Source organism: Podarcis vaucheri (genome assembly GCF_965113315.1).
Source record: "Podarcis vaucheri genome assembly, chromosome: 16".
NCBI classification, from domain to species: Eukaryota; Metazoa; Chordata; class Lepidosauria; order Squamata; family Lacertidae; genus Podarcis; species Podarcis vaucheri.
The window spans coordinates 20240438-20252445 of record NC_138754.1 but is presented as its reverse complement, the minus strand read 5'-3'; the positions used below and the strand labels follow the sequence as shown (position 1 = coordinate 20252445).

General features: G+C 46.3%; 1 protein-coding gene across 6 annotated transcripts in view; it reads right to left on the bottom strand.

Moving 5' to 3' along the window:
• NOS1 (nitric oxide synthase 1) overlaps positions 1 to 12008 on the bottom strand; it is a gene marked incomplete at its 3' end in the record, with an annotated part of 180453 nt that overhangs the window by 11089 nt on the left and 157356 nt on the right. For all 6 annotated transcript variants that reach the window (XM_082202877.1, XM_082202878.1, XM_082202876.1 and 3 more), the window contains 7 exons: positions 11255 to 11333; positions 10407 to 10600; positions 8927 to 9096; positions 6202 to 6412; positions 4564 to 4651; positions 3899 to 4020; positions 1337 to 1485 (listed from right to left, as the gene is read on the bottom strand). In XM_082202877.1, coding sequence (XP_082059003.1) covers positions 1337 to 1485; positions 3899 to 4020; positions 4564 to 4651; positions 6202 to 6412; positions 8927 to 9096; positions 10407 to 10600; positions 11255 to 11333 — 1013 coding nt within the window. The remainder of the gene's footprint in view (positions 1 to 1336; positions 1486 to 3898; positions 4021 to 4563; positions 4652 to 6201; positions 6413 to 8926; positions 9097 to 10406; positions 10601 to 11254; positions 11334 to 12008) is intronic.

Genomic DNA, 12008 nt, shown 5'->3' with positions numbered 1-12008 from the left:
AATGCAATTTTCCTCAAGATTTTACGCTTCTCTGAATTTTAAAATGCAGCTTTTGGCTCCAAAAAAAAAAAAAAAGGGCACCAAATGCATTTTAAACACCTCTGTGTTGTTATGTTTTTTTGGTGTTTTTTTAAGGAATGCATGCATTCAGATAAAGTACCTATTTAAAGAGGAATCTTTGCATGCATATTTTTAGACAACGATATAAATAATAATACCACATTTATCTCTTTAACGAATTTGTGGACTGCTTCGCAGCACAAAGCCACCACAGTGATACATATGTTAAAAACAGAATAAAACCCAAAAATGCAAGTTCTAAAAACCATTATATCGGTTTAGAAAACTCTAAAACCATTCGCACAACTCTAAAAACTATAAAAACCCTCTCATCCTCTACAAAACTGATCTTCCATAAATGATTGGGTTATATCTCAAGGTAAAGCTGCTTAAACAAAAATGTCTTCAGAAGGAGCTTAAGGTAGCAGACATTGTTCCCCTTGCTACACAACAGCCCTTTGAGGTAGATTAGGCTGGGAGATAGTGACCAACTCCAGGTAGCCCATGATTCAGAGGAGGGCAATGAAGATATTCATTGGTTTGGGAAACAAGCCCTTATTTTTTATTAAAAAATTCCTTCCAGTAGCACCTTAAAGACCAACTAAGTTAGTTCTTGGTATGAGCTTTCGTGTGCATGCACACTTCTTCAGATACACTGAAACAGAAGTTGCCAGACCCTTCTATATAGTGAGAAGGTGGGGAGGGGTATTACTCAGAAGGGTGGTGGGAATGGGAGATTGGCAGATAGGTGAGATGAGCCTGTTGATGACTCTTAACGACTGTAATAGGTCTTACAGGAAAAGGCAAGGGGTGAGAAGGTGAGAAATGGCTTAGTCATGTATAATGGGATAAGAATCCAATGTCTTTGTTCAAACCAGGTCTCTCCATGGTTTTAAGTTTGGTAATGAGTTGTAATTCAGCAGCAATTCAGTTATTTTTTATGACTTCACATATCCCATCTTTACAGGTGGTGTACGTGGTTCTCCTTCCCCACGTATTTTATCCTGACAACAACCTTGTGAAGTAGATCAGCCTGAGAGTCAGTGACTCTGCCTCAGTGTGACCCAGTGTGGATTTGAACCCTGGTCTCCCAGGTCTTAGTCTGACACTCTAACCACTACACCACACTGCCTCTCTCGGATTAAAGCAGAAACAGGGTGGGACGGACTTATGAATGAACATGTGAGCAAAACAGTCTGATCCATAGAACCATACAATTGCAGAAGGGGACCCAAGGAGTCATCTAGCTCAGGAATCACTGCTGATCACAGGTTACCTTTGGTTTGTCTGGCTCACGGGAGTAGGCCGTAAACAGCTCCTTGAAGACACCACTGCTTTTCGCCAGCAAGGTCTCCTCTTTGTAAATATGGTCAATCTTGGACTGTCGACAACCAAAGACCAGCATCATGGGGCATGGCTTCAGCCCTGGGGGGACAGATTGAGGAGGTGGGAGGGGAGAATGCAAAATGTATCAAATAGCTAGAAGGGACCACGAGGGTCATCTCGTCCAACCCCCTCTAATGCAGGAATCTTTTGCCCAAGGTGACACTCGAACCCACAACCCTGAGCTTAAGAATCTCATCCTGTACTAACTGAGCTCCTAGGCGTGCCAGCAGGAGGCAACTAATCCATATATAAAACAAAAAACAACCCGCCATTTCAAAACACAGGCTAAAGAACCACACAAGTGATCAGACACAAACCGCAGGTTTCATACAGTGTCTAGAGGGAACTTGGCGTTCTAGGTGGCAGTGGTAGCTGGTGTCCATTGGGGCAGGATGGGCAGAAGGCTGGGAGGCTACCAGTAGGTGGTGCCGCAGCCAACAACAGCTAATTCTAGTTTTGCCCTCTTCCCTGCTGAGAGCGGAGGAGACTGAGCAGCAGGAAGATGCCATCCCTCCCTGGACATCCTCTCTCGTAACGCTAGAAATCGTGGACATCCAATGCATATCGGAAGGTTAAGGACCGGGGACACAGTACTTTCTCATGCAGTTCATAGCTAAACTATAGAAGTTCCTCCCGCAGGAGGCAGTGATGGCCCCAACTTAGGTGGCAGTAAAAGAGGATTAGGGAAATTCATGGAGGACAAGGCTACTTTATGCTCTGCCCCCATGCTTGGAGGCAGCAATGTTTCTGAATACCAGTTGCTAGAAGCTGTGGGAGGGGAGAAGGCTTTTATGCTCAGGTCCTGCTTGCAGATTTCTGACAGGCTGGCCGCTGTGAGAACAGAATGCTGGTGCCAGGCTTCAGGGAATCTGATTCCTCCCATGGAGGGGAGCCAAAAATTAAGTACAGTGGTGCCCTGCAAGACGAATGCCTCGCAAGACGGAAAACCCGCTAGACGAAAGGGTTTTCCGTTTTGGAGGTGCTTCGCAAAACGAATCTCCTATGGGCTTGCTTCGCAAGACGAAAGTGTCTTGCGAGTTCCTGCGGGTTTCCCCCCCCTCCCCCCTTTTTCTAAGCTGCTAAGCCGCTTATCAGCTGATCCGATAAGCAGATAAACCGCTAAAAGCCGCTAATCCACTAATCCGCCGATGGGCTTGCTTCGCAAGACGAAAGAACCGCTAGACGAAGAGAATCACAGAACGGATTCTTTTCGTCTTGCGAGGCACCACTGTAAACAAGAAGAGTTCTTACCAAGTCTTTTATTCAGTATTCACAGAGAGAATTATCTTAGATAATGGCGTTGCTCTGAGTAAAGTCCCATCCCCTTCATTTCTCCTATTATACATCATCCCTACGTTGGCAGATCTGTGCTTTGTGTCTCTGAGCTTTCTGTTCTCCTACTATCTATGCCTGCCGTGTTCTGGGAGAAGGGGGGTCTGGGATGCTTTCTAAAGACACCAAGTCTGTCAGCTGTCTCTCCCCCTCTGCTGCTGCTGCTGCTTCTTCTTCTTCTTCTTCTTCTTCTTCTTCTTCTTCTTCTTCTTCTTCTTCTTCTTCTTCTTCTTCTTCCTGTTCCCCTCCCAATATTTCCCAGCTTCTCCCAACTGCAGCCTCTGAACTATGACCTTCTGCAAACCACTGTTGTAAACCTATACAGTAGTACTTCAGTTTAAGAACAGTCCTGTTTATGAACGATTCGGTTTACGGACTCCGCAAAACCGGAAGTAGTGTTCTGGTTTGTGAACCTTACCCCGGTCTAAGAACGGAATCTGAATGGTGGAAGGGCACCGGCGGCAGGAGGCCTCATTAGGGAAAGCGCGCCTTGGCTTAAGAACAGTTTTGGTTTAAGAACAGACTTCTGGAATGGATTAAGTTCGTAAACCAAGGTACCACTGTATTGTCTCCCTCTTCTCTGGGAAGTGTAGGAGAAGGGGGGAGGGTCAGTCTCCACCATTCCTCCTCTGTCCAGTCCTTGACATCTGGACTAGATGGGCCACTGTCCTAATCCAGCAGGCAATGTTATTGGGGCTGGGTGCAAGTAGAAGCGTCTCCACCCCCATCGTTCTGCCTGGACACTGAGGTCCAGGACCGAGGGCCTTCTGGTGGTTCCCTCACTGCGAGAAGCCAAGTTACAGGGAACCAGGCAGAGGGCCTTCTCGGTAGTGGTGCCTGCCCTGTGGAACACCCTCCCACCAGATGTCAAAGAGAACAACAACTACCAGACTTTTAGAAGACATCTGAAGGCAGCCCTGTTTAGGGAAGCTTTTAATATTTGATGCATTACTGTACTTTAATATTTTGTTGGAAGCCACCCAGAGTGGCTGGGGAATAATAAATATTAGGAAGGCAGACAGGTGAGGGCAGGCGTAGGTTGGCAGGGTAGTGCCCCACTTGCCCTAATGCGCCAGCCTCCACCCAGCCCTGCTCGACTCATGTAAATGACTGGACCTACCTTTGTGTTTGACCTCAAAGAGCCGTTGCTGCCAGAAGCTCCGGAAAGGAGCAATCCCCGTCCCAGGGCCCACCAGGATGCAAGGAACCTGCGGGTCTTGTGGCATGTGGAACCCAGGAGCTCTGCATAAAGGGCAAGGGGGGGGGGAGGAAGAAGAGTTCTCTTGTGATCACACATTAGCAGGCTGACCCCTGTGTTATTATCATAGAATTGTAGAGTTGGAAGGGACCTCCGAGGGCATCTGGTCCAATCTTTCCACAGCTGTCCACACTTTTTCAATTTCCCCCCATCTTAGGTAAAGGTAAAGGACCCCTGACCATTAGGTCCAGTCGCAGACGACTCTGGGGTTGCAGCGCTCATCTCGCTTTACTGGCCGAGGGAGCCGGTGTACAGCTTCCGGGTCGTGTGGCCAGCATGACTAAGCCGCTTCTGGCACAACAGAACACCGTGACGGAAACCAGAGTACACGGAAATACTGTTTACCTTCCCGCCTGAGCGGTACCTATTTATCTACTTGCACAACGTGCTTTTGAACTGCTAGGTTGGCAGGAGCAGGGACCGAACAACGGGAGCTCACCCCGTCGCGGAGATTCGAACCGCCAACCTTGAGATCGGCAAGTACTAGGCTCTGTGGTTTAACCCACAGCGCCACCCCCCCATCTTACCCTCTGACAAAGCATGGCACCACTTCGTCTGCCTGTATCCGGTTGAACCAGGAGGAACAGACCCCGTGGTGGATTGGCCCTTCCCCATCTAGGCAGAAACAGAAGGAAGATGACGGGTCAGGTCTGCAGTGGGAACACAAGGCTTGTATCCAACACGCTCTTTGCTATGCGTGAATTTTAATGTTGCACGACAGAGGAATTTCAACACAGCAGCTGCGCTAGTGGAACCTTATAGCACAACAGATTATGCTTTTTGTGTGTGTGCGGCAACATTTCTGCCAGCACAAACATCTCTCTCTTTTTAAAATATTTTATTAATTTTCCAAAAATAACAAAAATAAAACAACAGCAATACAAATTCAAAACCAAACAGAAAAAATAGACTTCCCCCATGTCCCTTCCTTGGTTCCATTATTTAACAGCATACCACATGTCCATTGTAAATTTAAAAACCATTCAAATTACTTATTGTCCATTCATAATAAAATTACAAGTAGTCCTAGAACCCTGCTAATGTATTAACCTGTGTACATTGCTTCTGTATATATGCAATAAAGTCCTTCCAATCTTCCTTAAATTTATTGTCGTCTCTTCCTCTTAGTTTCATTGTCAATTTTGCCAGCAAACCTTTCTCAACAGTGGACGAAGTATATAAGCGACTTTAACTTAACGCTATGGAAATAATAGAATTCTAGAGTAGGAAATGAGAATCAGGGATCCTCTAGTCCAACCCCCTGCAAGGCAGGAATCTCAGCTAAAGCAGCCATGACAGACAGCCATCCAGCCTCTGCTTAAAAACCTCCAGGGAAAGATAGTCCACCACCTCCTGAAGGAGACCGTTCCACTGTCAGAACTGCTCTTACTGTCAGAAAGTTCTTCCTGATGCTTAGTCAGAATCCATTTCTTGCAGCTTGAAGCCATTGGTTCAGGTCCTACCCTCCAGAGCAGGAGAAAACAAGCTTGTTCCCTCTTCCATGTAGCAGCCCTTGAGATATTTGAAGATGGCTACCATATCTCCATGGTGCTGGAGGAGACTCTTGAGAGTTGCATGGACTGCAAGAAGATCAAACCTATCCATTCTGAAGGAAATCAGCCCTGAGTGCTCACTGGAAGGACAGATCCTGAAGCTGAGGCTTCAATACTTTGGCCAACTCATGAGAAGAGAAGACTCCCTGGAAAAGACCCTGATATTGGGAAAGATGGAGGGCACAAGGAGAAGGGGACGACAGAGGACGAGATGCTTGGTTCTCAAAGCTACCAACTTGTGGGAGGCAGTGGAAGACAGGAGTGCCTGGCGTGCTCTGGTCCATGGGGTCATGAAGAGTCGGACACAACTAAACAACAACAACCATATCTCCTCTCAGTCTCCTCTTTTCCAGGCTACACATACCCAGCTCTTCCAACCGTTCCTCATAAAGCTGGGTTAAATGCGAATTTTGTAATTTTTTTAAAAAAAAATCCAACTCAAGGTCAAACACAGGAAGCTGCCTTAGACTGACCTATCTTTCCAGTTCAATATTGTCTATGCTGACTAGTGGTGGCCACCCAGTATTTCAGACCAGGCCTTAAAACTAGAGGACCTGGCAACTTCCACACACAAAAGTGATGCTCTACCACTGAGCTGTGGTCCCAATTTACCTCTGGTGCGATAGGAGACCACGGCTACCGTGAGGTGGACCTCGTCGGGGTACATGTCAGGGGAGGAGCTAATGGAATAGTAGCGAGGCTGGAGCAGTGGGAGCTGGGTCAGCAAGAAGGTGGACGGCATCTGCACGGATGGGAACTCTTCCAGGACTTCAACCATGGTGGGGTTCTTGGACCATTTCCACTCCTCGTATTCCTGCAGGCCCTGCACAAAGGGGACACAGGAAGCTGTCAGTTTGCATTTCTTACTACAGAGAGTTTTGATCTGATGTGGAGAGCTCTTATTCTACTTCATTCAAGAGGGTTCCGGAAGCTACTCTGTGTGAAAGGAACAAGCAGAAAGTTCATGATGTTTGGGTTGTTCCTTCAGAGAAGCTGAGTACAGCTGGCTTCAACTGGTTCTGTTATCTCAGGCATCCCCAACCTTTGGCCCTCCAGATGTTTTGGCCTACAACTCCCATGATCCCTAGCTAACAGGACCAGTGGTCAGGGATGATGGGAACTGTAGTCCAAAACATCTGGAGAGCCGAAGGTTGGGGATGCCTGTGTTATCTCTTTCTGTCAAGGTCATGCTGACTATCACAGTATTTTAATATTCTTTTGGAAGCCGCCCAGAGTGGCTGGGGAAACCCAGCCAGATGGGCGGGGTATAAATAATAAATTATTATTATTATTATTATTATTATTATTATTATTATTATTAGAGGCCAGAAGGAGCCTGGGTTTCACTTTCTCTTTCTGTCTCTCTTTCCTTCTGGTGTGGTGTTCTGCACATCATATGCTTAGAGTTAAGGTTTTAGACCTATAAGTTATTGTAAGTTTAAATTAAGTCTGCTGCAACTGGATTTCTTAAGGACTGTGCCAGTGCCAGATTTATATAAGCTAAACAAGCTATAGCTTAGGGCCCCACTCTCTTGCCCCCCCCCCCCAAATCTCACTATTAATATACTTCTTCTTAATTGTATTTCAGTTCAACAATTACTTTGATAAAATACATATTTTGTTATATGCAAATGGCTTTAGATACCTATTAGGTCCATAAATTACCATATAGCACATATTCAACACAAAAAAACAGTGACAATTTCTTGTTGACAAAGGACAGTTGGACAGGATCTTCAGTAGCTTAGGGCCTCATCAAACCTAAATCCGGCCCTGGACTGTGCCAATCCTGAATGTATTGGATTTGTGACCATTATGCTCATTTGCCTTCAGTAGCAGTAAAGCTCTGCTGGATGAAATATTACTTGCCTCTGGTCTATTTTTTGGGAATCCTGCAACATGTTTAAGTTTTTACTCTGCTAACTATATGTTGGAATCTGCTCTGGATCAATACTGAGTAGAATTCAATGACAGAGGCTGCCTTAGATGGACTCAGCCCATGGGTATCTGACTGGGGGGGGGGTAGAATATAGCCAACATGTCTGGTAGGCAATGATATCCGCCTCCACGAATTTGTGTAGCCCTCTGTTAAAGATGTTCAAACTGGCAGTCATCACTGCTTCCTGTGGCAGTGAGTTCCACAGGTTAACCACACGCTGCATGAAGAAGCAGGAGGGTGAATTGTCTTGCCTTTCATGGACGTGTCTAACTTCTGTTCATTCATCTCAGCAACTCTGCTCTGAATTAGACCTAGTTGTTGTTGTTGTTGTTTTTAAAAAATACACCTACTTTTTATTGACACATCAAAAGATATACAAAAGTTCATGCCTAATACAAACTATATTTTTTATAATACACCAGAATAAAAGAAATACTTTTAAAACCTAATCTAAAAAAGGAACAGGAGCAAAAAGAAAAGAGAGAGAGAGAAAGAAAGAAAAAGGAAGGAAGGAATGAAGGAAGGAAGGAAGGAAGGAAAGAAAGAAAATGGAAAAAGATAGAAAGACTTTTGGTTCTTTGTCAGCTACTTATGGTATTCACTCATTAACATTCAATTATTCTGTTTTCTATAAGCCAATATTTTTTCAATCTTTAAATCCAGATATTCCGAATTAATTTTCTTGTTCACACAAAATAAGTCCGTAAGAAGTTTCCAATCCTTAAGAAATGCCAATAGTGGTTTTTCTCTAATTAAATATGTTAAGTTTGCCATCTCAGCCAAGTCCAACAATTAAGACCTAGTTGTGATGCATGATTGGATGGATTGATTGACATCCCTTATTGCAGAACCCGAATCAGTCTGCATGTGAGGGGCAAAGAACTGTATCACAGAACAGTGGGGTAATCAGCCTTGTGTAACCAACGCGCTTAAGTCTAATTAGTACCGGAAGGGGTTAATACCATCGAGTAAGATGTCCTGCCAGGCTTAGCTTTGTCACTTCCTCCCTTACCTTGGGAGGAAATAGGCAACCCCCCCCCCCCGCACCAACGAGAACATACAACAGTTCATTTGCAGCTTTGCCTGCAAACATGATACAGTGGTACCTCGGGTTACGAACTTAATTTGTTCTGGAGGTCCGTTCTTAACCCAAAACCATTCTTAACCTGAGGTGTGCTTTCGCTAATGGGGCCTCCTGCTGCCGCCATGCCGCCGGTGCGCGATTTCTGTTCTTATCCTGGGGCAAAGTTCGCAACCTGAAGCAACTACTGCTGGGTTAGCGGAGTTTGTAACCTGAAGCGTTTGTAACCCGAAGCGTTTGTAACCCGAGGTACCACTGCACAAGTACATAATATACAATGCAAGGTTCTCACACTCCTTTCCAGACTGCGGACGTACCTTGCTGAGAACCTGAAGGTGCTTCTTATCTTTCTCACTGGTCGCCAGCAAAGCAAATTGCTGCAACAGGATTGGCGTGGGAGGGGTGGTGATGTCCAGGTAATATTTGAAGGCCTGGAAGATGGTACAGGGAGGGACACGGTTCTCGTCTGTCCAGTTGCTGATGACACCTGCCAAGACAGAAGCCAGTTGGCCTGCATTGCAGCGGAGGCTGGTCTATCGGGGGGGGGGGGGCAAGTGGGGCACTGCCCCACCAGCCTCAGCCCACCCTCAGACAGCTCTACCTGCTGGGCAGCCCTGCCTGTCGGCTACCCCAATCTGTGCCTTTTGTCCATTTTGGATGGGTTGAATATGGATTTAAGATGAAAACCACTTACCACTTTTCTGCTGGGAACACAGGAAGCTGCCTTGTACTGAGCCACAGTCTTGGTTCATCTAGTTCAGTATTGCCTACACTGACTGGCAGCATCTCTCCAGAATTTCAGGCAGGATTTCCTCCCAGGCCTCCCCAGAGATATTGTTGGGGATTGCGCGCAAGCCAGGTACTCTGCCTCCTCATTTCGCTTTGTCACAGTTCTGGGAGGAGTCCTCAGGTTTCTCTCGACATATTTGGCTCAATAAGGTAATGTTTATTCTCACTTTGCTCCTAAATTAAGGGTATCTTGGGCTGCAGCTAAAGCAGTGCCTTTTATCAATTTCTGAGGGGCTGAATATGCAAACCACGTTCCATTTTCCTATCAGTAGCTGCTCCCTTCCCCATTTCACAAGGCTGAAAGAAGTCCTGAGCTTTGCTGTAAATACTTGGCTCGATAAAGTAATGTTTATTCTCATTTCTGGGAAATGGACCCATAAATTAAGAGCATCTCAGGGCTCAGCAAAGCCTATGGATTTTGCCTCCATTTGGCGGCCATTTGTTACACGTTTGACAGGCCAATTGTGGGGATGGCAACCTCCAATGAAATATGTCTTTCTTTGGTATTCATAACATTTGTTTTGTATTCTCTCTGTATCAGGTCAGTTTTTGTTGTAACATCTAACGCATTGTGTAGTCTCTTGAGAATGTAATTCATCACCCTGGCTTTTTTTGGTACCGTTTCCCCCAACTCTTTTATTTTATTTCATATTTCTTACTGGATTGTTGTTTTAACTTCATTATGAAGTCTTGAAATTTTTATTTTTTTTAAAAAAACAACAACTTTAGGAAGAAAAATGAAGGGAGAAAAAGGGTTGCCTCCAACTAGGTGAAACGTTGAGTAGACCCAATGAGATTAATGAACCTCCATTAGTCATCTCCATTAATTTCTGCAGGGCCTGCTCCAAATTTGATTAATGTTGGCTGCAATCCTAAGTCTTCTACTGCAGGCACCCAAGCAAGCAAAATACAGATGCTGAAGCAACAAGGAATGGCTCCTACATAAGGAAGTCAACTCTGACCAACCAGGAGAACTGAAAAAACAACAACAGCACCTTTGCTCCTTACCTAAAGCCGTGTTCCTCTCTTCCAAGAGCTCCACCTTCACCAGCTGGTTGGTAGGGGGCGCATCTTCCAGCCGTTCGATCAAGGCGTTGACCAGGTCTTCGTGGTTACCTGGGAAGACGCCCAGGTGGTCTCCGGGTTCATAATGCAGCTCCTGGTGTCCGTTGGTGTGAAGCCGGAGGAAGATTGTGGAGCGGCTAAAGCAAGTGAGTAAGGAAGGCTTTGGGTGTGCCGCTCTTTGCAGATAAAATTCCCCACCTCTACAGATATTAGGCAGAACTTGCCCATAGCACATTTAGGGAGTGGTTCTCAGTTCGTTTCTGGGCTCATGTTGGTGTCTAAAATCCCTAAAGGACCCAGGCCCTAAATATCAGAAATGTGTCCCCCTTCTCCAAAGACCCTCTCAAGCATCAAGACTGGCAGAGGGGGCCCTCCTGGTGGTTCCACCACCCTCAAAAGCCTGGGTGCTGGTGGACGAGAATATATGTATTTTCAGGACCCACCCTATTTTTTGTGACTCTATTTTATGGCGAGTGTCTGGCTGCCCAAACAAAACATGGTTATGGAAGGGTGTTGGGTTCACATGCTAACACCGAGCCATCATTAAAGCAAATCAAGGTTTGGAAGCAGACAGCAAACCATGGTTTCAGATCATGGTTTGCTGTCAGAGAACAAACCATGGTGAAGCCACCGGCCACACATAACATTAAGCGATGGTTTAACGAACCATGGTTTGGTGCTCTGTGCGGACTAGTTCATAACTGAATGCATTCTGATGGATTCTGGGCCTAATCAAGCTGTGTTCCTATCAAACTTGCCATTTTTGGCAGCGGTGAGCCTGCAGCTCCTACCTGGATTTGGGGCTTTGTAGATTCTGACGTGCCAGGAGCCGGGCTGCGAAGACTCGCTTTTTGTGGATGCTGTACAAGCCTGCAAATGAAAGAGAGTCGGTTAGTCTTGTTTGCGGGGACTAGTTGCAAGTGTAACGACTGTGGTTCAAGGACATATTCTGGCTGGTGGGGGCAGCACCGCACAGTATCCAAGAAGGTGCATACGGCCTGGAATGTGAAACCTGTCAGGCCATATTGGGGCTAGAGCAGGCATAGGCAAACTCGGCCCTCCAGATGTTTTGGGACTACAACTCCCATCATCGCTAGCTAACAGGTCAGAGATGATGGGAATTGTAGTCTCAAAACATCTGGAGGGCCGAGTTTGCCCATGCCTGGGCCCACCCCTATTGTAAATACATCCAACATTATAAAAAGTACAAAAACACCACAAAACATTATTACAACACCACTGTAGCAGTCGGCAGGGAAATGGCAGTGCAGTGGTGCTCAGCACACTTCCCAATGCTGAGCATCACTGCCAGTTGGAGAGAGGGGAAGAGGTGAGGCAGCAAAGAGCTCGGAGTGGTGTGGGGGCAGCAGCGGAGCGAATGCAACACCGTGCTTGCACCGCACCAAACTCCCCGCCACCTCTCCTTCCCGCTAACCTGCAGTGATGCTCAGATTTAGGAAGCCAGGTGAGCAACTGCCTCTCCGCTCATGCAACCGCTACCGGGCAGCCAAGCCTGGCCAAGTCCTCCCTCTGAAAACGTCCCAC